This window comes from Geotrypetes seraphini, chromosome 3 (assembly GCF_902459505.1).
Source record: "Geotrypetes seraphini chromosome 3, aGeoSer1.1, whole genome shotgun sequence".
Lineage (NCBI taxonomy): Eukaryota > Metazoa > Chordata > Amphibia > Gymnophiona > Dermophiidae > Geotrypetes > Geotrypetes seraphini.
This window is the reverse complement of record NC_047086.1, coordinates 132490420-132517439: the sequence shown is the minus strand read 5'-3', so window position 1 is coordinate 132517439 and position 27020 is coordinate 132490420. Positions and strand designations below refer to the sequence as shown.

At 46.1% G+C, this 27020-nt stretch overlaps 2 protein-coding genes across 5 annotated transcripts in view; one reads left to right on the top strand and one right to left on the bottom strand.

Moving 5' to 3' along the window:
* Nucleotides 1-188: 188 nt before the first annotated feature.
* Nucleotides 189-20198, top strand: LOC117357621. Of its 2 annotated transcripts, XM_033938460.1 has the most exons (5): nucleotides 191-324; nucleotides 6076-6126; nucleotides 7954-8014; nucleotides 9455-9673; nucleotides 18847-20198. In XM_033938460.1, exons 1-5 carry the CDS (start codon nucleotides 229-231, stop codon nucleotides 19077-19079), a joined length of 660 nt encoding a protein of 219 aa, XP_033794351.1. In that variant the 5' UTR covers nucleotides 191-228; the 3' UTR covers nucleotides 19080-20198. The 2 variants fall into 2 exon arrangements, with proteins under 2 accessions (XP_033794352.1, XP_033794351.1); XM_033938461.1 differs by lacking the exon at nucleotides 6076-6126 and having other exon boundaries at nucleotides 189-324.
* Nucleotides 20199-25836: 5638 nt separating this feature from the next.
* CLU (clusterin) overlaps nucleotides 25837-27020 on the bottom strand; it is a 50164-nt gene continuing 48980 nt past the window's right edge. For all 3 annotated transcript variants that reach the window (XR_004538843.1, XR_004538842.1, XM_033938493.1), the window contains one exon: nucleotides 25837-26083. Coding sequence is in view for 1 of the 3 variants with exons in the window: in XM_033938493.1 (XP_033794384.1) it covers nucleotides 26074-26083 (10 nt within the window). In the remaining 2 variants the exon portion in view is untranslated. The remainder of the gene's footprint in view (nucleotides 26084-27020) is intronic.

Below are 27020 nucleotides of genomic sequence, written 5' to 3'. Positions count from 1 at the left end.
ATGAAAGCCTGAATCTGTTAACTGGAAAATACTTCTGTTTTGTTTACCTGTAGTGTATTTAAAGCTGATTGTTTTAAAATATTGGTTACAGGTAAAATAAAAACAAGTACAGAAGGAGCCCTGGAGAGGGCACTAGAAGCATATTTTTGTCCCACATGTACACCAAACCCCTCCTCCATCACACGTCATTGGTTTCACTTTCTATTCTGTTGAAATTTTCTGCAAAGCATGAACAGGAATTACAGGGAACAGCAGGAAATGGATATAATAAAGACGATCTTGGACAGCATCTGGGAAAGGCTAACTAAATCCCAGCAGACTGAGGTGAGAGACTACAGTACATTGAAATTAAAAGATATTTGTGTCGCCTCTGCTTGTACGAGACCGTACTTTCCCAAAACCTGTGGCAAACATGGACGTAGACAAAATTCCTTCAAGTGTTAAGAAATCTACTCTATGTACCTTCTGCTGGCTACAGCATTAACTGTGCCGCAAGTGGGAGAATTAAAAGTTACAGAAAAGAACGTCGTGTAGCTGTGCTTTTGAAATACTTAATTTCCAGATGTCTGAAAGCTCAGTTTGTTTTTCCATCATAAGAATATCTAGAGACCAGTATAAAAGGCTAAGGCCTTAATACTTTTTTACATTTTATAAAAATACCTTCTGAAAACTAGCTTGCATTCTCCAGGTTGCACCCTGTCCCTAGCCCCTGCTCCCTCTCCTTCAGTTGCTCCTCTGCAACAGCTAATATTGTACACTCATTCAGATCTGATGTTTTTTCTACCAGCTGTGCAATTTGTCTTTTTGCCTCTTGGCCTCTGCATATTCTGTCACCCTAGCTGACTGCCTCTCAACAGGTGGTTCTCTCCAGCCAGCGAACATAGATGTTGCCACTGTTGACCATTCATTCTAAACTCCAGTCAAGTCAATATTCAAACCCTGTAGCATAGCATTTAAAAAAATATGCATATTCAGCTCTGATAGGCTGATAAGTAGCAGTGCGAAATATATACAGAAAGAGTTCACCAGCAGGAGCTGCTATGAGGGTAATTTTATTACAGGGCACCAAGGTTTGGAGGTGGAGAAAGTATCTCGTATTTTAAGCCTATTCTGTAAAGATACATAGATAGATGTCTGTGTGTCTTTATAAAATACAACATGAATCCTGCAGAAATGTGTGGATGTTATGCTACTCAAGGACAAATGTAAATATTGGCACATACACAGGTAGTCTGTAAAATAGGTGTGTAAATTGCTACTTTTCTAACTCATAAGCATATAAGAGATGCCATACTGGGACAGACTGAAGGTCCATCAAGCCCAGAATTCTATTTCTAACAGTGGCCAACCCAGGTCACTAGTACCTGGCAAGATCCCAAGGAATAAAACAGATTTTATGCTGCTTATCCTAGAAATAAGTAGTGGATTTCCCAAGTTCATCTTAATAATGGCTTATGGACTTTTCTTTTAGGAAAAATGGTCCGAACCTTTTTTAAACACTGCTTAGCTAACTGCTTTCACCACATTTCATGGCAGCAAATTCCAGAGTCTATTTATACATTGGGTGAAGAAATATTTTTTCCAGTTAGTTTTAAATTTACTACTCAATAACTTCATTGCATGCCCCCTAGTTCTAGTATTTTTGACAAGAGTAAGCAAGCGATTCACATCTACCTGTTCCACGCCACTCATTTTATAGACCGCTATCATATCTCCCCTCAACTGTCTCTTCTCCAAGCTCCTCCACTGAGCATACCTACTGCACCCAAAGCAGCATTGTAGGCATGAAATTGATTTATAGAATTACTCCCTTTATGTACCATAGTTAAGCGCTAAATTAAACACTTAACTATAGGGATAGTATCTGCAAATCACCTCTTAACTGTAAAAGAAACAAAACAAAATCCCTCACACCCGAGATGGGACATGAACCCATGGTCCCTGGTTTGGGAGCTAGTGCCTTATCCATTAAGTCCTTGGGGCTGCAACATGATAGCGTCAAAAATGGTGAAGGAATTCAAAAATGTATGGGATAAACATAGGGATGCCTAAACTGAAAGAGGATGGAAACAAAACTGGCAAGAATATTTGAGGACTAAGGCAGATCACAGGCTGCAGATACAAATCCTTCCTGAATAGAACCTTCATCTTCCAAGCAAATAGACAGCAAGTCTGGCTGAGAAACGTTATAAATGAACCCAAACTGACCTACAATGCATTCCGAAAATCAATTAAAATTGCCCTATTCGACAAATTCATTGACTAAACAGACGACCCTCTCTCACTATGATATTCCCCGCTGTAAACACTAATTCAATCTCTCAGGTAACTCCAATTTTCATGTATTCTTTACCCATGGAACTCCAATTAGTAGGTAACTTTTCTATTTTATGCTTCCTGTTATTCGCTGACTGTCCAGCTAGAAGTCGCTTGACTATGGCGGTATAGAAAAATAAAGTTATTATTATTATTATTATTCTACAGTCTGTGTTTCACAAATGGCAAAAGACGTAGATTCAGCTACTCCAGTAGTTGGGAGCAAAGGCCAGTGCTGGACAGGCTTCTGTGGTCTGTGTCCCATAAATGCTAAAAGACAAATGGAGCTCAAGTCAAGAAGAAGAAATGCTATTTTTTTCTGTAGTCACCACACCCTTTGGAACTCAGCACCGAATGCATAAAGAGAGATAACAAACCTCGAGAAATTCAAGTCATCTGTTAAGACATTTCTTTTTAAAGACGCTTTCCAAGTTTGAGTGTCCTTTTAAGAATTTTAAAACTTTTTTTACATTTGCATTGGGCCTACTTGTCATAACCCCGCCCTCTTGTTCTTTTCCTTGTATCTTTTCTTTAAACATTATTGTAATTCTCCCCTCTTTTCCATTTGTATCTGTTTGTCTAGTCATGTGTCTTGTTTTTTTGTCCGTTTATGTTAATGGGTTTTTATTCCATATCTACGGATTCGCTTATTCGCGGTTTTAAACAAAAAAAAAAATTACTTTCTTTTTTTGGGCTATTTAAGCCCCCCCCATTAAGCCTTATCTGGTGGTCTAGTGGGATTTCGGGGGCAGGAGCGATCTTCCCACGCTCCTGTCCCGTGCAGATCGCTCACAGGAAATGGCTCAAGAGACTACGGGAGCTCAAGGCAGCCATTTCCTGTGAGCGATCTGCACGGGGCAGGAGCGTCTGAAGATCGCTCCTGCCTGATAACCCGCTAGACCACCAGGTAAGGCTTAAGGGGGGCTCACAGGGCTAAAAATAGCCGGGGGAAGCAGGGGATAAGGGCAGAAACGGCCCGAATATTATTCACGGTTTTTCCATATTCACGGGCCGGCTCTGCCCCTAACCCCCGCGAATACAGAGAGGGAAGTGTATTATTTGTATTACCCTAATTTTTATTGTACAACCACTACCTTGAAATAAAAGATAAGGTGGTATATCAAATTTAGAATAAACTTGGAAACTTGGAAGAAGATGACATCTTAATGTTGAAATTAGCAAGTTAACCACTGGTATTGTTAACAGTATTTCTAGTATATATTGTCCCAAATCTGCATCATATTTAACTGCCTATAGTTGTTTGGCATCTTGGCAAATTACCAACCAGTATTGAAGCATGAATTACTAACCTTCACAGAAGGGTGGGTGCAATTCCAGCCACCTTAGAAACATAGAAATAGACGGCAGATAAGGGCCATGGCCCATCAAGTCTGCCCACTCCAGTGACCATCCCTATCTATCTTTGCGGATAGATCCCACATGTCTATCCCATCTGGCCTTAAAATCCGGCACACTGCTGGCCTCAATAACCTGAGGTGGAAGACTATTCCAGCGATCAACCACCCTTTCAGTGAAGAAGAACTTCCTAGTGTCACTGTGCAGTTTCCCGCCCCTGATTTTCCATGAATGCCCCCTTGTTGCCGCGGGACCCTTGAAGAAGAAGATGTCTTCTTCCACCTTGATGCGGCCCGTGAGATATTTGAATGTCTCGATCATATCTCCCCTCTCTCGACGTTCCTCGAGTGAGTAGAGCTGCAATTTCCCCAACCGCTCCTCATACGGGAGCTCCTTGAGTCCCGAGACCATCCTGGTGGCCATTCTCTGGACCGATTCCAGTCTCAGCACATCCTTGCGGTAATGCGGCCTCCAGAATTGCACACAGTACTCCAGGTGCGGTCTCACCATGGATCTATACAGTGGCATAATGACTTCAGGTTTACGGCTGACGAAACTCCTGCGTATGCAACCTATGATTTGCCTTGCTTTGGATGAAGCTTGCTCCACTTGGTTTGCAGACTTCAAGTCTTCCCTGACAATTACCCCTAAGTCTCTTTCTGCTTCAGTTCTTGTCAGGATCTCGCCATTTAGGATGTAAATCTTGCATGGATTTTGGCTCCCCAGGTGCATGACTTTGCATTTTTTGGCATTGAAACTGAGTTGCCAGGACCTAGACCAGTGCTCCAGCAGAAGTAAGTCATGCACCATATCGTCTGCCATTGCTTTTTTGTCTGTTGTGCTTTTGCTCACTACATTGCTCAGTTTGGCATCATCGGCGAATAATGTTATTCTACCTCGGAGCCCTTCTGTCAAGTCTCTTATATAGATGTTGAACAAGATCGGGCCCAGGACGGAGCCTTGTGGCACTCCACTTATCACCTCTGACATTTCGGAGGGGGTGCCATTCACCATCACCCTCTGAAGCCTACCTCCAAGCCAGTTCCCAACCCATTTAGTTAATGTGTCGCCCAAACCTAAAGAACTCATCTTGTTCAGCAACCTGCGGTGTGGCACGCTATCAAATGCTTTGCTGAAATCCAGGTAGACGATGTCCAGGGACTCACTAACATCCAGCTTCCTCGTCACCCAGTCAAAGAAGCTGATCAGGTTGGATTGGCAGGATCTCCCCTTAGTAAATCCATGTTGGCGGGGATCCTGTAGATTCTCCTCGTCCATGATCCTATCCAATTGGCATTTGATTAGGGTTTCCATTAGTTTGCTCACTATTGAAGTGAGACTCACTGGTCTGTAGTTTGCCATCTCCATCCTGGAGCCTTTCTTGTGTAGTGGAATGACGTTAGCCGTCTTCCAGTCCATCGGGACATTACCTGTACTAAGGGAGAGATTGAAGAGCGCGGATAGTGGTTCCGCCAAGACATCTCCCAACTCCCTGAGTACCCTAGGGTGTAGGTTGTCAGGCCCCATTGCCTTGTTGACCTTGATTTTTGACAGCTCGCAGTAGACGCTGCTGGGTGTAAATTTGAAATTACTAAACGGGTCTACTGATTTAATCCTTGTCTGTGGCTGAGGGCCGATTCCCGACGCCTCGCGGGTGAAGACTGAACAGAAGTATTCATTTAACAGTTGGGCTTTTTCCGAGTCCGTCTCCGTCTGGTTTTCTGAGTCGTACTATCCCGCCCGAGTTCTTTTTCCTGTCACTAATATACCTGAAGAAGGATTTATCTCCCTTCTGGATGTTCTTTGCTAGAGACTCCTCCATGCGGAATTTGGCCTCTCTAACTGCCGCTTTGACGGCTCTTGATTTGGTCAGATAATCTACTCTGGAGTCCTGTGTCCCTGATTGTTTGTAAGAGATGAATGCTTTTTTCTTCTCTTTGATGAGGTCCGAGATCTCCATAGATCTCCATAGATCTTGTTGGGCACACCGTGTCAAACTGAGCTGTAATCCATTTCGTGTGATTCTCCAATAAAGATTGTGTGTTCCTAAGGAAGGACTATCCTTTCATCCTCACTTTTTTCTGCTTGTGCATCAACTGCGTGGGGTATGCCTTTCCTGTTTTCTTTTGAGCAGACCTGATAGGTCATGCAGGTTTTTATTTGCCATCATTTACTGTGTTACTTGGTGTTACCTATAGTTATGTGGAACACCTCGTTCTATCCCACCAGTATCTGGTTTGTGCTAGAGGGAATTTTTGGTGGCACTCTCCATAAAGTGGCACTGAAAATGTGTGGCTAGGGGATTTATATGCTTATCAGTGACTTCTAAATACACAGGCCTCTTTGAATTATTGACCTGTCTGTTTCAATCACTTCCACAATATCATTCTTCTCCTGTTGCAGGTCTTCTCTGAGGGAATAGAATCTGCTCTTGAGATGCTGCACATGGCAGAGGTACATCTCACTAGAGTTATCATCACAAAATTTCTTGAGCATAGTAGGTAATTTGCTTTGGGAAAAGAAAGGCATTAAAGCTGGAAAAATTGGAAAAAGTTTTGTAATTTCAGGAAAGAGAATATGCACAATATGCACAAATTCCCAGTGTTAAGAACTCAGGCCTAGATTCTTAAAAAAACACATTAAAAAACGACGGGCTGCTATTACAGCCGTTCTGGTAGCGAATTTAAAAAAGTGAGTCATTCTCAAAAAACGCTAATGTAAATGAAGTTGGCGGAGAGTAGCTAAGACTCATTAAATTTGCTTGTGCCCATCGCTAGTGATAGCAAAGGGCATATGCGCAGAAAAAACCAAAAGCCCAAGAACCGACCCCCCCCCCCCCGGCAGAAGCAGGAGAGATGCCCATTCTCTCCCACTGCCACACAACCCCCTGCAGCGAGAGAGATGCCCACTCTCTCCTGTATAGGAGGGGCCTTATACAACTTGGGCCAGATGCACCGGGAAGGGGCCCAAGGCTTGGATTGACCCGGATGTGGCAGTGGGAGAGAATGGGCATCTTTTCCGCTGCTGAGGGTTGCTTCTCACAATGGCTTTTCTAACAGTCTCCTACACTGCCATGCCAGAGTTTTAAATAGTGCTGTCACTGTACCTGCACCCCTGGACCAGTCGCTGATTTTTGTCACCAAAAGCCGACGCTGTCCTGGAGAATGGCTCAGCAATTTTTAAGAATCCACCGGAATGCTCATTTTAATGTTTAAGAGCCCTTTTGCATGTCATTGTTGGAGACTGCTAGAAACCTCACTAAAAACAGAGATTTACCGTTTTGATAATCTGCCGCTAAAATGCGTTCAGGTTAAACCGTTGGAAAACAGTTTAGCGATGTTGTGAAACTTTTGAGAATCTGGGCCTCAGTCCAGAAAAACAATGATTATGGATGAAATTAATTTGCACATAATGAGGCTCCAGTGTATGAATAACTCGTTCATATATACTATGAACATTCCGGAAAGCTTTCTTGCTCTGGGCAGCCCTGTTTGAAATATAGGACTATCTACAGATACTTTGTAACGCTGGTTGTCCATGTTTGCAGTCTCAAGGCTGTTGTTAAGGACGAGATGGGTCATTTTCTATAATAAAACAGATAGCAATGATAGGCCAGTATTTCCCTATCTGCTAGACTCGAAGGCCCTTTAACTCTGAAAGAGTCCATAGATAACATTTGGCTGAGTTGAAGGAGGGAGATTTTCTGACAAACCAGTCCTGATGTATTCTGGTATGTGCACTATTAAATTCAAATGCAAGAAACAGGGTTGAAAATAGCACAGCACCTTGGGATAAAAAGGTTTAAAAGCCAAGACTGGCCAAACTCTCTCTCTTTGTAGCCCTGATGCTGCTAATTAACAATAAATGGAACAAACTTCCGGTGCAGGTGATCAAGGCCACCAGCGTGCTCGACTTTAAGAATAAATGGGACATCCACGTGGGATCCCTACGAGGGTCGAGTTAAGGAACTAGGTCATTAGCACTCAGACTTAATGGGGTGGGTCAGTAGAGTGGGCAGACTTGATGGGCTGTAGCCCTTTTCTGCCGTCATCTTTCTATGTTTCTATGTTTAAATGCTCTTCCTAAAGGGGATTGCTGCTAAAGTGATATAAAATATGCAATTTGTATTTAAAAGAAAGATTAGGATATAAGTATGTGAAATGAAGTTGACTCTTGGGAGTTAACACTGTGCTCTAACCAGTATATTTTATGGTATAGAATTGTATAATTCACCTTATGATTGAAGTTATTTTTATTATCGTTGTTTTTGTTTATTTAAAGGAATATTCTGGTGTCTCAGACAGATTGCAAATACAAAATGAAGAACATTCCAAGAAGGACGGTAAGTGCCAAATTATTATTTTTTCTTAATGACCTGAACAGTGGCAAGACAAATGGATTGCCAGATTAGTAGAAAGCACAACCATGTAATCCTTGTGCTAAAAAAAATACCGCAACCCTTCAGACAGCATGAATTTAACTTTTAATATTTTGAACTAATAAAAGGCTTCGCGTCTACCATTTAGGGCTCCTTTTACTAAGGTGCGCTAGCGTTTTTAGCGCACGCAGATTAGCGCGCGCTAAACCCGCGCTACGCGGCTAGAACTAATGCCAGCTCAATGCTGGCGTTAGCGCCTAGCGCGTGCATTGTAGCGCGCGCTACTCCGCGCGTTAATGCCCTAACACAGCTTAGTAAAAGGAGCCCTTAGAGTACACACACACTACAATTTGAGAGCAATTTTCAAAGTATTTTACACGTTTAAACTTTTACCCTCGTAAAATGACTTTTGAAAATTTATTGTCCACGAAAAAAGGAGTTCCCAAGGGTCATGTTTTCCCTGCAGACCTCACCTCCAAATACAGCAGATGCAAAGTCTATGGCTACTTTTGGATTTGTGGACTTTGCTGGGGAAACTCCATGAGGGAGGGGGTGGGGGGAGGGTGGAAGGGAAAGGAAGCTTGTCTGCCTTTGAAAGGGAACGTAGAATCCTATAGTATCCCTGGATTTTTTTAAATGGGTAAAGCTAGTGGGTTTGTTATATTGCCTTTCTGTGGTACAACCAAAATAGTTTACATTTATTATATGCAGGTACTTTCTCTCTCCCTAGTGGACTCACAGTCTTAGTTTTTTTACCTGGGACAATGGAGGGTTAAGTGATTTGTCCAGAGTCACAGTGGGAGTCAAACCCAGTTCCTCAGGTTCTCAACCCACTAGGCTAGCTCTTAGATTATTCCTCTACTTCCATTTAAACCAGTTTCTTGCAAACATTGCCAAACCGCAGCACACTAAACATGGTGGCCGCGGCTTGAGGCATCTGAAAGTGCGCGGACATCAACACAGTAACATCCATGAATGCGCAAAGGTCCTCAGATGGGGCCCTGAGCCGCCAGTTGGGGGGTGCTGGAAGGGAAGACGCGCAGAGAGGAGAGGCGCTGGCTGACTGCCTACAGGATGCGCCTCTCGCTGCGAGAGGTATGTCCTGTAGGCAGTCAGCTAGTGCCAGCGCCTCTCCTCGTCCCCTGCTCTTGCAGCACTCTTGGAATCTCAGGTGACACATTATTGTGCCATGGCACACAGTTTGCGATACACTGATTTAAACCTTGGTTTCCCTGGTTCTCAGCCTCTGTTTAAGCCCCTCCTCCACTGTATTCTCTAGAGTACAGAGTGGTGTGCCACTGGAAGTTACTGGTGGTCACACACAGTGTTTATCTTTCTCCTAATAACAGATTGCATAAACCAAAGGTCAGTAGATAAACATTAATGTATATTTTCTGTGTACAGCTTGTATGGAAGTGATTACTCTACAGATCTGTGTTACTGGACAGACATTTAGTTCAGAGCAACAGTTCCTAAACCAAGTAGCTGAACACCTCCAGGGCTGTGGGATTCAACTCGAGAGAGAAGATTACAACCCTGCGACAGATGAACCACTGCTGCTTTTCTGCCCTGTTGTATCACGTGCTGGGACCGATATCCGCCATGCACTGGAGAAGATTTTGTGTAAGTAGAGTCGCCTTGTCTTGAGCCCGTTGATTCCCCTGATGGTTATTTATTTTTAAAATTTCTCGCCCGCTTAAACCTAAGCAGTTTACAAAATACAATTATAAATATGGCATGACAAGTACATAATCGGACAGTACACCTCCAAAGTTCTTTTACAACATAATTACTCTGTTAGTGAAAGCTTTCATAAATAAGGTTATTTTAAGTATCTTCTTAAATATTTTCATATTCATAAGTAATCTCAAGGATCCCTTCAAATTATTCCATAGAGATACCCCTGCTATTGAGATTACCAATGTTCTTGTGCTTTCCTAGTGAACACGAATAATTATCCCAGGACAAGCAGGCATGATATTCTCACATGTGGGTGACGTCATCTACGGAGCCCCGATGCGGACAGCTTTTTCAAGCAAACTTGATTGAAGATTTAAGTTTGCTCTGCTGCTCCACGCATGCGTGCCTTCCTGCTCCACTAGAGGGCGCATCCCCTCCTCGTGGTCTCCAGTTCAAATTTTTCCGCTGAGCCTAGAAGTCGTTTTTTTCCAGGCTCTGCCCCAACTGCCTTCTAGCCCTGCGATTTTTTCTTGTTTTTTCGATTAAGTCGCTGTACGCATTTTTTTCCTGTTCAATTATTGTTCCTGCTTCGTTTTGACCGACCCGGAGGCTTCCGGGCCACCGTGGCCGCGTGGCTACTTGAGCCGCGGCCAGTTTCATTTTCTATGTCCCGGCCTCTGACCGGCTTTAAAAAGTGCACCCGGTGCGAGCGGCTTCTTTCCATCACAGACCCGCATCGCCGGTGCATCCTCTGCCTGGGGGCCACCCATCCAACCGACTCCTGCCCCCAGTGAGCTACTTTTCAGAACCGGGCCCTCCGTTGAAGAAAAGTCCGCATGGCGGACCTTTTCACCGCCGACCAACCCACTACCTCGGCCTCGAGGTCGGCCCCGGCCTTGACCTCGGCCCCGAATACCTCTGCACCACCTCGAGACTCGATCCCGAAGTCCTCGGGACAGCAAAAAGCCTCGGCTCCAGGTAAGTCTCCTCTTCCTTCTTCAGGTTCCGCACCGGCGAAGAAGCCAGCCTCAGGGACACCGGCGACGCATGGGGGAAGTCCCATGCTTTCAGCCCCGGCAAAGCCTTCCAAGCCTTCGGGCCGTGCCTCCACCACACGGGAATACTCTGATACGAGGTCGCCCCCGGTGGAGTGCAACAAGGTATCGGACATGCCTTCGATGCTGTCCGTGCCCGTTTTTCAGGACCTGCTCCGGGCGATGATCTCGTCGGAGCTGTCCGCTGCGCTGGCCCATCTACAACCGGCCCCGACCTCGACCCCACGTGCGCCGGACCAGCCTGAGCCTCGTGTCGAGCCCCCTCGGGGCAAAGTGCGCCAGCTTCGCCGCATCCCATCCTCCTCGGATTCCTCGCCGAGGCGCCCGAGATGCTCTCCCTCCACGGACCGCCGCGGGGCAAAGCGTCGCGCTAAAACGACCGAAACCTCAAACCGCTGTACCTCTAAGACAGTGGTTCCCAACCCTGTCCTTGAGGACCACCAGGCCATTCGGGTTTTCAGGCTAGCCCTAATGAATATGCATGAGAGAGATTTGCATATAATGGAAGTGACAGGCATGCAAATCTGCTCCATGCATATTCATTAGGGCTAGCCTGAAAACCCGATTGGCCTGGTGGTCCTCCAGGACAGGGTTGGGAACCACTGCTCTAAGAAGGCCCGGAGTTCTCCCACACTACGAGGCCGTTCACCGACGCCTTGTGCAGGACCGCTGAAGGTGACTGGGTTATCACTCTCCAACCCTCCCCCAACCCTCGGGCTCCGAACCGAGGTTCCAGGCTTTCGCCGAGGGAGTCCGGATCAAGGTCACCGATTCGACATCGATCGGTACCCCGTACCCCGGCATCGTCTCCGAGGGGCTCCTCGAGATGACGTAGGTCCTCGACCCCAGAACACTTCCACAGTGTTTCCCCGGTCTCGGAGCGCGGGTCGGAGCATGAACCTCGATACTCGAGGGAAGCCTCCCCGTCCTTCTCCGCCCAACGGAGGTCTCGTTCACCGTCCCCACACGGGGCCCTGGGAACGTCCCGCCCCTCCTTCACTCGCTTTGTCCAGGACATGGGCCACGCTCTGGATTTAGACCTCCAGTCCGACTCAAGATACTCTAAAGAGTACCTAGCGGAGCTGGATTTGCCGTCAGCGCCCAGAGAGTCCCTTCGCTTACCGCCCAATCCGGTACTCCAACAGGCTTTCTTCAGGAATCTGGAGACCCCCTATATGGTAACAGCTGTCCCCTCCAAAATGGAGTCCAAGTACCGTACAGTACCATACCCGGGGTTTGAGCAACCGCAGCTCTCCCACCAGTCGCTGTTGGTAGAATCTTCCCTGAAAAAGGCTCACCCCTCCCGGGTCTCAGCGGCTGTCCCCCCAGGTCGAGAGGGTCGGACCCTTGACAAGTTCGGCAGAAGACTGTATCAGAACTCTATGATGGCCTCTAGGGTGCAAAGTTACACTTTCACCTTCACGTCCTACCTGAAACATCTCATTGGACTGATGGGAGCCTTTGCGACTGACCTGCCGGCCTCCCGCCAAGGAGCCTTTGGCCTGTTCCTGGAGGTTTTCGCCAACCTACGCCTCCATTTGTTCCATGCGGCCTATGATGGCTTCGAACTTTCCTCCAGAGTGGCAGCCTTCGCTATCGCCATGCGCCGCCTAGCCTGGCTACGCCTCATCGACATGGACCCCAACTTACAGGACCGGTTGGCTAACCTCCCCTGTGTGGGCAAAGAACTATTTGATGACAATATCGAGACAGCTACGAAACGCCTTTCGGAACACGAACACTCGTTTGCCTCCCTCGTTCGGCAAAAGCCTAAACCGCCAGCGTCCAGGCTGTTCAGGGCCCCTCCACACCGCTACCCTCAAAAATCTACCCCTGCCTTCTCACGACCTCCACCCCGAAGCCCGCAAGCTCACCATCGGGCTCCGCCCAAGTCCCAGCCGCCTGCGACCGCCAAACCATCCCCGTCCTTTTGACGGGATAAGCGGATGGGGGCTGGCCCCCTCCGCCACAGCCCCAGGCCTCCTTCCCATCGGGGGACGCCTCAGAGCCTTCTACCCACGCTGGGAACAAGTCACGTCAGACGCATGGGTCCTTGGCGTGACCTCATCAGGATACTCTCTCAACTTTCGGGAAAATCCTCCAGACAGCCCTCCAAGGGTGTGCCCTCCCAACCGAACTCAGTTACCCCTCCTTCTCTCAGAAGCTCGAGAACTGTTTCGCCTATGGGCAGTGGAAGTGGTTCTCCCCGACCAACGGGGGAAAGGGTTCTACTCCCGTTACTTCCTGGTACCGAAGAAGACGGGAGACCTGCGCCTAATTCTAGACTTGAGGCGACTCAACAAATTTCTGGTGCGGGAAAAGTTCCGGATGCTTTCCCTACCGATTCTCTACCCTCTCATCGACGAGGGCGATTGGCTCTGCTCCCTCGATCTGAAGGAAGCCTACATACATGTTCTAGTGCACCCCGCTCACCGCAAGTTCCTGCGCTTTCAGGTGGGGGACCTGCACCTACAATACCGAGTCCTCCCCTTTGGCCTGGCATCGTCACCCCGAGTCTTCACGAAGTGCCTCGTGGTGGTCGCAGCTGCCTTACGCTCTCAGGGCTTCCAGGTATTCCCCTACCTGGACGACTGGCTGATCAAAGCCCCGTCCAGGGAGGGGGTTATCTCAGCGACCCGACAGACTATTATTTACCTTCAGGGTCTGGGGTTCGAGGTAAACTTCCCAAAATCCCAGCTGCGCCCCTCTCAGTCCTTACAGTTCATCAGGGCCGTGCTGGATACGGTTCGCCTCCGCTCCTTCCTTCCCCCTCCACGTCAAGAGGCGTTAGTAAGTCTGAGTCGAAGGATTTCGCTGCTGACCTCGGTATCAGCTCGGCAGATGATGACTCTTCTGGGCCACATGGCCTCCACCGTCCACGTCATACCCTTCGCCCGCCTCCACCTGAGGATTCCTCAATGGACCCTGACCTCCCAATGGCATCAGGACCGAGACCCAATCGACCGTCCCGTGACAGTGACTCCTTCCTTGCAACGATCACTCCTCTGGTGGGCCGACTCTTCAAATCTTTCCAAAGGTTTGCTCTTCCTCACCCCACCCCACAGCAAGGTACTCACCACGGATTCGTCGGAGTACGCTTGGGGAGCTCACCTGGATGGCCTATGCACTCAGGGGATGTGGTCAACAGAGGACCGCCACTGCCACATCAACGTGCTAGAACTTCGGGCCATCTATCTCGCCGCTGTGGCTTTTCAACATCTGCTCCACGACCGGGTGGTTCTCGTCCGAACCGACAACCAGGTGGCAATGTACTACGTAAACAAGCAAGGGGGGACGGGGTCTCGGTCCCTCTGTCGGGAAGCCCTGCGTCTCTGGAAGTGGGCAATCTCCAACAACATCTTCCTTCGAGCGGTATACATACAAGGAGAGCGGAACTGTCTGGCAGACAGACTCAGCCGCCTCCTCCAGCCACACGAGTGGTTACTGCACGCTCAAACCTTACGACAGGTGTTCGAGAAGTGGGGGACTCCTCAGATAGATCTGTTCGCCTCCCCCCTCAATCACAAACTCCCTCAATTCTGCTCCCGGATGTATTCCCCGGACCGCCTCGAGGCCGACGCCTTCCTCCTAGATTGGGAGGGAAGGTTTCTATACGCGTTTCCGCCTTTTCCTCTGATTCTGCGGACGCTGGTCCATCTCAAACCTGTGCGAGCCACTATGATCTTGATTGCTCCTCGGTGGCCACGCCAACCTTGGTTTTCCCTCCTACTTCAACTCAGTACCAGAGTTCCGCTGCCTCTACCTCTGTTTCCCTCTCTGCTATCGCAGAGCCAGGGTTCACTGTTACATCCCAATCTTCAGTCTCTTCATCTGAATGCTTGGTTCCTCTCCCCCTGACTTCTCTCCCTGTGTCGCAATCAGTCAAGGAAATATTGGAAGCCTCGAGGAAGGCCTCGACTAGAACCTGCTATTCCTAAAAGTGGACCAGATTCTCGTCCTGGTGCTCCTCGCACAGCCAGGACCCGGTGTCGGTCCCCGTCTCCTTTGTCCTGGAGTATTAGCTTCATCTATCCCACTCCGGCCTGAAGACCAACTCCATTCGGGTACATCTTAGTGCGATTGCTGCCTTTCATCAACCCCTGGAAGGAAAAGCCCTTTCACTCCATCCCTTAGTTTCTCATTTCATGAAAGGTCTTTTGAATGTCCACCCTCCTCTCAAACCTCCCCCGGTGGTTTGGGACCTTAATGTGGTTCTGGCTCAACTCATGAAACCTCCATTTGAGCCGTTAGACAAATGCCATCTGAAATTCCTCACTTGGAAGGTGATCTTCCTGCTTGCACTCACTTCCGCTCGGTGGGTTAGTGAGCTACAGGCTCTGGTGGCGGACCCACCTTTCACTGTATTCCATCATGACAAGGTGGTCCTCCGCACTCACCCTAAGTTCTTGCCTAAAGTGGTGTCTGATTTTCATCTCAACCAGTCCATCGTTTTACCAGTATTTTTCCCCAAGCCCCACTCTCACCCCGGAGAGACGACGCTGCACACGCTTGACTGTAAGAGAGCATTGGCCTTTTACCTCCAACGCATTCAGTCTCATCGGACAGTTCCACAATTGTTTTTGTCCTTCGACCCTAATCGGCTGGGTCGCCCAGTTTCTAAGCGCACCTTGTCCAACTGGTTGGCTGCTTGTATTTCTTTTTGCTACGCTCAGGCTGGTCTCGCGCTGCATGGTCGAGTAACGGGACATAAGGTCCGAGCAATGGCAGCCTTCGTAGCTTTCCTCCGGTCCCACCCATTGAGGAAATCTGCAAGGCTGCCACGTAGTCTTCGGTTCATACTTTCACCTCCCACTACTGCCTGGATACATTGTCCAGGAGCGATGGCCGTTTTGGCCAATCGGTATTGCATAATCTATTTGCTTAAATTGCCAACTTCCCTCCATCCCTTTTCAGTTAGCTTGGAGGTCACCCACATGTGAGAATATCATGCCTGCTTGTCCTGGGATAAAGCATAGTTACTTACCGTAACAGGTGTTATCCAGGGACAGCAGGCATATATTCTCACAACCCGCTCGCCTCCCCGAGGTTGGCTTCTTTGCTGGTTAGGTGAACTGGAGACCACGAGGAGGGGATGCGCCCTCTAGTGGAGCAGGAAGGCACGCATGCATGGAGCAGCAGAGCAAACTTAAATCTTCAATCAAGTTTGCTTGAAAAAGCTGTCCGCATCGGGGCTCCGTAGATGATGTCACCCACATGTGAGAATATATGCCTGCTGTCCCTGGATAACACCTGTTACGGTAAGTAACTGTGCTTTACTGGGACAATGAGGATCAGAAATACAGTGAATATTATTAATGATGTTCTACCTGCCATACCTCTGGGGAGCTTTGCCTCCCTCTTCTCCAGCGTTTAATTTACGTAAAGGGGCAGACTCCAAGCTGAACCCATCCCATCTCAGTACATCTCCAAGTGATTTGAAATGTCATATGTGGTCCTTCTCTTGTAAAGTTTGGGGCCTCTGGCATATCAGCAAGCCCGTACAGTATTGGGGGTACAGACTAGAGAATGACACGGGGACAAATTTTTCCCCGTCCCAAGGAAACTTATTTTCCTGTCCTGTCCTAGTGAGTTCTTTTCCTGTCCCTGCCCTTTGTACTTCTGAGATGCCAGTGTGTAAGCTTTGCGTTAGTTGTCTGCATTATCGAGTCCTTTGATTGTCCTGAGGAAGGTGGCGTAGTTGCCAAAACTTGGATCCTAGTTGGGACTACATTTGATTTTTTAATCAAGGAATTGTTAGACAATTATTATTGTGTTAATAACGGTATATGTGACTGTTGGTTGGTTCAGACATCTCTCGAGCCTCTTTTTTCTGCTGTTCCTGCCCCATTCCTGCAAGCTCCATCCTCATCTGCACAAGCCTCAAACACTTTAAAATCATAAGTATTTGAGGCTTGTGTGGTTAAGGCAGAGCTTACAAAAATGGGACAGCGACAAAATTTGTGGGGAAATTGGTTCCTGTGGGGATGGGGACAAATGTGTCCCCATGTCATTCTCTAGTACAAACCACAAGAATGGTTGGGCAGATTTGATGGGGGAGCTCTACTGTGAAACAAGGGTATACAAGCAAAGTATTAAGGTATATTTTATGGTATAGCAAGCATATATATATGCAGGAATTACAAGGACAACACAAGTCAAGAGTACTGTTTAAATTAGGCTGCATTTGTTTTAAAGCAATATTTGGTTTGACCCCCCCGAGCTTATCTTGCTCCTCATTTTGAATTTTATAAGTCTAACAAGAATACACATAAATCTTATTGGTTCATGTTTCCAACGCCGAAATCATGTCGCTATAATAGATTTGTAGGAAAAACTTTTGCATTTCAGGCTCGTATAATGAATACCTGGTGGAGTACTCTTATTCCCCTAGCCCAGTCTTATTATTCTTTTAGAAAACTGTTAAAAACTTATCTGTTTGGTAAATTTGTGAACTGAATGCCATTGTTGTATTTTCCAAGATGTGTATGACAAGTATATGTATATGATTCGCTGATTGTATAAGTTTTTTTAATGTGAACCGCCTAGAATAGGGGTGTCCAACCTTTTGGCTTCCCTGGGCCACATTGGCCGAAAAAAATGTTTCTGGGGCCACACAAACATGCAAATGCTGCAGCAAGACAGAGGAGGGAGCCGGTAAGACTGTAAACACCCAGGGGCAGCAGAGGAAAACACTGCATTGCCCTCGACTGGGGCCACACAAAATTCCTTACAGGGCCGCAGGTTGGATACCCCTGGCCTAGAACTAAAAGGTATGACAGTATATAAGAATACAGTTTTTTATTATTATTATGTTGGAAGGCCTTTTTAGCATAGCATGTAAGAAATACTATGGGTGCAATTCTCAAAACTTGTCAGATAACTACGAAGTCTGCAGGGACTTCTTCCACATCCTTTACCACCTACGTGCCTAGTTTGCACCTTTGTTTTCTGCAAACCCTGAACCCCTCCCTCTCCCCCCCCATACACGGGGCAATTCTGCAAGTGAGTGTCTTATTTTAGGCGCCACGCAGTGAGAATCTATTCCAAGGGTTTCAAACTCAATCACATAAGGGGCCGAAATCTAAAACACAGGCTAAGTTGTGGGCCGAATTTTTAATGAAGATACTTAGTCTTAGTAGAAGTATAGACCCTTCCTCACCCTAAGACACCATATCACACGCCATCCTCGTGCATTAATCATGTTCTGAAAATAACAACAAGCACGGTCAGGCACTTGAGTGGGGCGCCCTAGCTTTTACACTAGGACTGGGTCCTTCTGCCTGCAAATGGGTACTAAGGCAGCGCATTCAGGCGCTTGGAGCGCCACTGGGACTGGGGCAGTACGTCCTGGCGTTTGGATGCGGCACAGTCACTGCGGGCCACATAAACCGGCTAGGTGGGCCGGATTTGCCCGCCGGGCCTTGTGCTTGATCTATTCTGTAAAGGCATCTGGGCACCCAGACTCCGTTCTAGAATACTAGCATAACTCAGCCTTTAACATTTATGCACCTTCAGTTACACCAACTATAGACCTGCGTGTAAATGCAACAAGGGTGCATGAAACTTGCTGTACTTTGTGAGTGCAAACAACAATCGTGTCCCTCCCCCGCTCCACCCATATGAACGTTTGCTTTTATGCACTGTGCCACTTGCATGTCCCCTTACAATATAGTGCTTATTCACTTTGGGCACGATTTTAAAGTGGACATGGGTGCCTAGAAACACGGCACTTAGCGCATGTCAGTCTTAAATTAGGCGCCATTTATAGAATCATGCTTAGCGGTGCCTAAAATAAGTAGCGGTAGGCACCCGAACCATAAGGCGTACCCTATTTAAGCCGGGGTTTTCTTGACCTAAATACCGGCGCCTAAGTCCACTTTAGGCACCTACAGACAACATACGTACACGATCCGTTCCTAACCGTGTCTACTTTCTGGTAGGCACCTTAGACTAGGCACCTACCACCCAATTAATTTAAATTTAAGTCAATTTAAGCTGTTCTCTCAGTATACTGATAATTGCTTTGTGTGCTTTTGGTTTATTTTTCTTTGCATTTTCTAGGTCACCGAAAGGTTGTCTTGGTGGTGATGCATCATGCCCCGAACCCTGACCTGATACTGTACCCAGTCAGCCAGAGTCAGATCCAGCATAGTTCCCTTGTCAATGTAGTGGACTGCCGCTTTTGCCAGGTGTCTGGTCTGTACAGCTGCCAGATGAACGCAACTGCAGTGATGTCCGTGGCCTCCAGTATAGAGCAGTTGGTACTGCTCAGCAAGAAGACACGTGTGAATTAGGAACCTTAGCAAAACTTGCACTGAAATCCAGGACACTTCACTCTGAACTGTTAATCTGAGCCACGGGCGTTGGAACGGAAGGAGGCCACAGGGGCCACGGCTTCCCCAAAGATTGGCGGTCGGTTCCCGCCCACCACCTACCAACATTGTACTTATAAATCTTCGGGCAGCCGCCATGCAGCGTCAACAAACAGGCCTGGCCTGCTCATTGACACTGTGCAGCAGCTGCTGCCTGAAGATTTAAAAGTACAGCGCCGAGAGTAGGTGAGTTGGGGCGGGGGGGAGGGTCGGGAGCTGGGGAGAGGCTGTGTTGCATGATTCTGCTGGCTAGGGTGGAGCCCTTGGCTTCCCCCCAAACAAAACAGTGTTCTGCTGCCTATGATCTGAACTTTACTGTGGCAAAGCTGAATTTTAGGCATTCTAGTACAAAGTAAAGTAAGAGAATGTCTTTTATAGATTTCATATCATCAGTCAGTTGTCTTGTGACCAAGTAATGAGAGAAATTGCCAAACATATTTCAAAGTTTAGAGTTGGATATGTAAAATACTTCAAAATTGTGACTGGAACATTTGTCGTAGATGTTATTCCTGTGATAGAATTCCTATGAGTATCGAAGCATTTAATGATCTGGGCCGTGGTAGAAACCTCTACCGTAGCATAGTAAAAAGAGGGGTAAATGAAATCTCTTTTGTTTTGTTATTTTTTTCTTTGGGATTGCATTTCTCTCTTGACAGTGTTACATTACAATCTAATCATGTTTTGAGTAGAAATTACTCAACAGTAGACTATTCAAGAAAGCATACCTTTTCTGTGCTTATTTAAACACATATGGGTTGCCTTTGTATCTGAGCGAGTTAGTCTTAGGACCAGAAGATTTTTTTAAGTTATGGCCAGGGCTAATGTTGTTTTATGTAGTCTTATATCCTGCCAAATCCTCATTAATTACAATTCTAGGTGGGTTACAAGTAGTATATTACTACGTAGAATTCTGTATAAACATGTTACAAAGAATTATATATGCCAGGGGTGCCCACACTTTTTGGGCTTGCGAGCTACTTTTAAAATGACCAAGTCAAAATGATCTACCAACAATAAAATTTAAAAAAAACACAACGCACACTGTACGCATAGAAAATGTTAATTATCATTCCTATTCCAGGGTTTTTCAAAGAGATCAAAGCAGATGACTCTATGCACTATCACCTCAGTAACAACCATACAAAAATAGACAAATATACCCCCTCCCTTTTTACTAAACCACGATAGCAGTTTTTAGAGCGCAGGGAGCTGTGCTGAATGCCCAGCGCTGCTCTCGACGCTCATAGGCTCCCTGTGCTAAAAAACATTATTGCGGTTTAGTAAAAGGGGACCTTAGTGTAAAATATAGACAGCAGATATAAATTCAGACACATTTTGATCACTAAATTTAAAATAAAATCATTTTTCCTACCTTGTCTGGTGATTTCATGAGTCTCTGGTTGCACTTTCTTCTTCTGACTGTGCATCCAATCTTTCTTCCCTTTTAGCCTTTATGCTTCCTCTCCTCCACACCTCATTCCCTCCCCCAACTTTTCCTTCCTCTCTCCCTGCCCTTTCTTTCTCTCTGCCTCCCTTTCCTTTTTTTCTGTTTCTCTTCTTTCCTTCTGTCTCCCTGCCTGCCCTTTTTCTTTCTTTCTCCCTGCCCTCCCCCAAGACACTGCCACCGGGGACCAGGACCCAAACCGCCACCAATAACAGGCCCGAAAGCCGACGCCAATAACACGCCGAAAAGCCGACGCCGCCCCAACCTCTCCCTTCTTCGGCCGACCAGCATCGCGAGGAGCTGTTGGGGGAAATGCTGCCGGGTCCTGCCTTCATGGAAACAGAAAGTAGGCAGGACCCGGCAGCAAGAAGAGGAAATGCTTCACTAACATGTCTCCCGCCTTAGCCCGTAGTGAACGCTTGCTTCAGGGCTCTCAACATGTGCGTGCCGGCTTCCCTTCTCCCCCTCCCCCGGACAGAAATTCCGGTTTCAGAGGGAAGAGAAGAGAAGCCGGCACGCACACGTTAGAGCCACGGAGCATAAGTTCGCTACGGGCTGAAATCTCTAAGCCGGTTTTTTTTGTGTTTTTTTAATGTTCAGCAGCGGCGGCAGCAGATGACAGCTGGGCAGACCGCCCGGGATGGGCTCCGCGATCAACTCGCGTTGCCTTCCTGAGCTACTGGTCGATCGCGATCGACGTGTTGGGCACCCCTGATATATGCTATATAAAGTTATCAAATTGTGCATTCAGTCTGAGGTAATATATCAAAGTGAACTTTGCATTTTTAATTGCAACAGGAATTACAAGGACAACACAAGTCAAACCTGCAAAAATCTGTGTTCCACTATTTTAGGATGGTACCTTATGGAAGGATGAAAATATGGACCTCACACACTCCCCCAGTGGTCACTGACTCCCTCCCCCCAAAAAAAATATCTGTATGAAGTAGTACATATGTCTCTCTAACAGCTGCAGATACTATGTCCAGTTCTAGTACAGCTGCATTCTAGTACAGCTGCCTGATGGGCAGTGCAGTGGACTGTAGAAAAGGGGAAACCAGGCCCATATGCCACTCTAACTTGTGGTGGAAAGTGTGAGCCCACCAAAACTCAACAAAAACCCACTGTACTTCCATGTAGGTGACACTTGCAGGCATATGGGCTATTGGGGTGGTAGGTGCATACAGTAAGTTTTGGGAGAGTTTGGGTGGGCTCATCTTGTATAATGTAAAGGGGTTATGGTGAGATGTGTACTCCTTAAGATGCCCCACTCTCTGCTGGAATGTTTGTGTGGCCAGTCCATTAAAAATGCTGGCCCCTCCTGTATACAAATGGCTTGTTTTGGACTTTTTAATTTGGACATTTTTTTTTTATACTGGCAAAAAAATTGAGACATCTATTTGGACCATTTTAAAAAGTATAATGCCTAGAATAATGGCAAAACATCTAACTGGGCCATTTTTAGGAAAAAGATAGATTTCTCGTTGGTTCAAAAATGGACATTTTCTCCACCTGATTTTCAGACATTTTCTTCAAAACATCTAAAGTCTAATTTAGGAGTCCTATCGAAAATGCCCCTCTATGTGCACAATTTGCCACTTAGCATGCAGTTGCTTATGCAAATTATAGACTAGTGCCAGTTATGTGTGTAACTTAATTGTTAAATTAGCTGCTACTTGGCTTTAACAACAATTCTTGCTGATATAGTTCAATTTAATTTTATCTCATATGAATCATATTTTGCTCTAAGTGGTTTCAAGAATCTTCCCCATTACATTGCCAGCCATACACAATGATAGGGAGGATCCTTGAAACCACTTAGAGCGAAACATGATTCATGTCAAAGTGTCCCCATGCCAACTTAAAGAAGATCTTAGAATATTAAACTATATGTGTAGAGAAACATAGTAATAAATTGTGAGTATAGCCAATATAATAAATTAACAAAGGGTGTAAGATTTGTGATGATGAATAAAGTTCAGAGGAAACAGTAAAGCTGAGAATCACTGCTGATGGTCCATTATACACTTGACTATATATTCCAGAGAGGAGATTGGTTTTATAGTATGTAGATCTTTTTCTAACCTCCTGGACTAAAGAAGAGTGCCTTGTTTGGTTGTAAAATAGGCAAAAAATAGGTACATTCCTGGACATTTACAGGTGTCTTGTTATGCAATTATTCTTTGCATGTCTCCCTGCCAGATCTTCATTCCAAGCCCTCATAACCAAGCTTTCTTATATACTGCTCACCTAGTTCTTCCTTCCTCACAACCTTTCCTGTATCCTCATTTTCTTCTCTCCTTAATCTGGTATTCCTTCTTTCCCTTCCTCCCTCCTGGCCTTTCTTTCCTGTGCCCCCTCCTTTCTTCTTTCTCCCTCCCAACTTAAAAACTTAATAAATTTGTGTATGTAAAGTACGAAGGGCCATTGAAAAGTTCTCAGCCCAACCTAGACAAGAATTCTGTGGAACCATTTAACTTACAAGTTATTCCACACTTTTCTTGACACATTTTGTTTCAATGACATGAATGAGTCAAGAACAGTGTGGAATAACTTCTTGGTAGGCTGAGCATTTTTTAGCAGCTCCTCTAGATAGGCATGTTTCAGGGCTGTGTAATCAGGATAGCCAAGAGACTGAAACATGTGCTATGTGTTTAGCCACCTAAACATGTACTTTCATACTGAGCCAAAACAAACATAAAAAGAGGCACCCTGAATGCATGTATTAGATGCATCCATTCTTCAACCTTCCTCTTTTTACTGTATCTATCCACACCTTTCCATTTCTTTCTCTCATACAATCCTCAAATTTACCATCCTCATTACCCCAGTCTCTTTTTAACTTCCCCTCCATCTAGCATCTTTTCTATTTTTCTTTCTCTCATCCCCCCTCCCCCAATCTATTACCTCAGGTACAAATTTAGATTGTAAACCTTCTTGGGACAAGATAAGTTACATTCAGGTATTATCTTGAACTATTGAAATAAGCATGGGTCAGATCCTATCACCCCTTCTGTTTGTTGTATTTTTGTACCTCTACTCCCAGCACCATCCTTGTATCCATCCTCATTACCCTATGTCCAATATCTCCCTAACACCCCATTACTCTCCATATCCAGCATCCTCCCTCCCCATTCTTTCTTCTTCCCTTCCTGAGCTACCACATTCACCATGCCACTTCCCAGGGAGAATTCACGGTAGCCAGTCAAGAAACTACTCAGCGCCGAGCAGGAGCACCAAAGCGTGCTCCTGCTCAGTGCCGCTCAGCGGCTGAATAAACCTGATCTCGCAGCAGCCACCTACAAACCAGGTTAGCAGCGGAACAGGAGCGCCGAAAGCTCACTCCAACCTGCTGCACCTCTGAACCACCAGGGATCGACAGCGGAGGTACGAGGACAGGTAGGGGGGCTGGGTGCAGAGTCTGACAGGGGAGCGAGGGAAAGGAGCTGGGTGCAGAGTCTGACAGGGAGGGGGCTGGGTGCAGAACCTGAGAGGGCAGGGCACTACACTTGAATATTAAGCCACCCAACTTATATTTGAGTCAACCAGTCTTCTTCCTTTGGTGGGGAGAGGGAGGAATGGGGATCTCGACTTATATTCAGATTGACATATTCAAGTATACTGAATACGGTAACTCGTGTGCGATACTGATGGCCCTCTCAGTCCAACACCTTATGACATGACTTCCTGTTTTGAAGGGGATATGAGCACAGAGACATCAGTGGTATACATGAGCTAATAGGCTCCACCCCTTTTTTTCTGTTGTATTGTTAATGCTGACACTTCCTAGCATGTGCAGTTGCAGTGAAGTTAGCAGCAGTGAGACCACCGCTAGAGGGCTGTTTCAGGGACATTTTCACTGCCCTAAAAATTTGCCACCTGAGGTAACTGCCCACTTGGCTTAATGATAGAACCGTTCCTGCTTCCACAAAATTGCTTAGTTACACAACTGGAGCATGTATTGGTGATGCACTGATACACAGTGGAAGTCAACCCCATTCAGACATGTAACATACCTGCACTTGCTCTGGGTATAAAATTGTGTAACACATTCAACACAGACACATGAAGGCAAATAATGGCCAAACAGCCCATCCAGTCTGCTCATCCACAGCATCCTCTATCGCCTGCTCACCCTAAGAGATTCCATACCCAACATGTCTACTGACTTCAATTACTCAACAACTCTGAGAATCTAGCTTTACTGAAGACGACTATCAATCCAAGACTTGTTGAGACTGGTAAAATGACTTTTTGTTGCGCAGGAGTTAAGATATGGAACTCCTTGGTGGGTCAGATACGAAACGGTCGTGAAAAGGGCAGGTTTAGAAAACTACTTACGACAGTTATTTGTAGATGCCTTTCTCTAGCCAATAATTTTCCTCTCTGACAGTTGATGAATTATTCATGATCTTTATTATGCAAGCTATGGTACCATTTTGTAGACATGATTTCTGAGGATTGTTTTTATGTTTATCATGCTTTTGTTTTAAAATTATGCATGTAAATTATGTAAACCATTTAGTTTTAAACAGTATAAAAAAATTTTAAAATAAATGTTTGTGTTGGGACTACTTGTTAAAGGAGGGGGCATCTTCAAAACTTTAAATATTAATGGATCAATATTGAGCAATGTGTGTGTCCTTCACAAAGCAGGAGGCTAGTCAGCCATGCACTACATATTATTAATTTGCACACTCTGAGGCTTATGCTGTTTCCAGAACGACAGGCGTGTACGAGTACACTTGTGCTCAGGAAGGAGATCAGGGTTCTGAGAGCAGAGCCCATATAGTCATTTTCCATGGCATACTCAATCAGATCTGAAGGTAAAGCAGCATTTAGGAAACACTGATCGAGTATATATAGCACCTGACTTTTGCTTTCTGAGGTACCTTTGTTCATTTCCCTTTCTCAACTGATTAATAAGAGGGGTTCATAGGGAAAAAGCTGGACTCTAGATCACAAAATATTTTAAAGTGGATACATCAGGAATAAACCTAAGAATATTATTTTGTATATGTTTTATGTTCACCAGTAGGACACAGATGTCCAGTGTCATTTTATACTCCCGTTGCAAAGCATCCTGCAAGTCTTCCTTGGTGGAAAACAGGGCACCTTGAGTTGGAGGTTAAAAACAAACAAACAATCTAACCTTAGATCATGTGAAAATCCTTGTCAAGCCCTTTAAAAAAAAAAAATAAAAGTTCCACACTCAAAAATACATAACAAATGGCATGTTTTGAGATGGTTGTCTATGGTCTATTTATTTAGCTTGGCTTGGTCCCTACCACTAGACAGCAGAGTGCAATTAATAACAGTAGTTATGTTAAGGTAGATGTGGATCTCAGAAATTGTCAGCACATTGTTTGCTTCCTTAGTGTTACAGGAGCTTAGCAGTGTGAATTATCCGGTTTGATGTCTGAATGTGTTGCAGAAGCTTTGATGTTTCCAGTCATGTTCCAAACAGTGGCATCAAGCAGTTCTATAAAGACAGACAAAAGCATGTTAAAGTAACTTAAATGTATCATCGAATTATTTAGTCATCCTATCTTATTTTCAAAATCAACTTGTGGCATTTTGGCAATTGAATGTCCATGCATAATTCTGAACATTGGCTTCATTAGGATGGGGGTCACTGTTAATGAGTCCCACTCTACAGGTACTCTATCTAGGGTTACCAGACATCCGGGAAAGCCCGGTCATGTCCTCTTTTGAGAGGACTCTCTGGGCGCCTGGAGGTTTTCCAAAACCCAGCAGTTTGTCCGGGTTTCAGAAGTCCCTGGCCCGTTTCTGGAGGCCCTCTGCGCAGCCGTTGACGCAATGGTGTCATAAGCACATGCATGCGCATGATGTCATGCATAGAGGGCCTCCAGACCATGGGGAAGGAGATAGGAAGTTTGGCTGGGTTGAGGCTGTGGGATTCAACTCGAGAGAGAGGATTAACAACCCTGCGACAGATGAACCACCGCTGCTTTTCTGCCCTGTTGTATCATGTGCTGGGACCGATATGCGCCATGCACTAGAGAAGATTTTGTGTAAGTAGAGTTGCATTGTCTTGGGCCTGTTAATTAGAGAGTTGCACGGGGACAGAAATCCCACCCGTCCCCGCCAGGATCCTCTCCATCCCCACCAGTCCCCATCAGGATCCTCTCCGTCCCAACCCGTCCCCATCAGGATCCTCTCCATCCCCACCCGTCCCCGTCAGGATCCTCTCTGTCCCCACCCATCCCCGCAAGGAATTACCTCCATCCCCGCCCGTCCCCATAAAAAGCAGCAATTACTTCTGACAGGATCATCAATTCCACATTTTCTTTTGCTGTTTTCCTTGTTGAATCTCTTTGGTGGAACCCTTTTTTTTTTTCTGTTCAGATAATTAACTTATAACCCCCCCCCTCTTTTACTAAGGCTGACGTGTCCAT

What these genes read in the sequence shown, in the direction of transcription:
- LOC117357621 (XM_033938460.1), top strand. Translation starts at nt 229, where the DNA reads ATGAACAGGAATTACAGGGAACAGCAGGAAATGGATATAATAAAGACG. An exon ending in CTAAATCCCAGCAGACTGAG is followed by an intron (nt 325 to 6,075) that starts GTGAGAGACTAC and finishes CTCCTGTTGCAG; the next exon opens with GTCTTCTCTGAGGGAATAGA. An exon ending in AGATGCTGCACATGGCAGAG is followed by an intron (nt 6,127 to 7,953) that starts GTACATCTCACT and finishes GTTTATTTAAAG; the next exon opens with GAATATTCTGGTGTCTCAGA.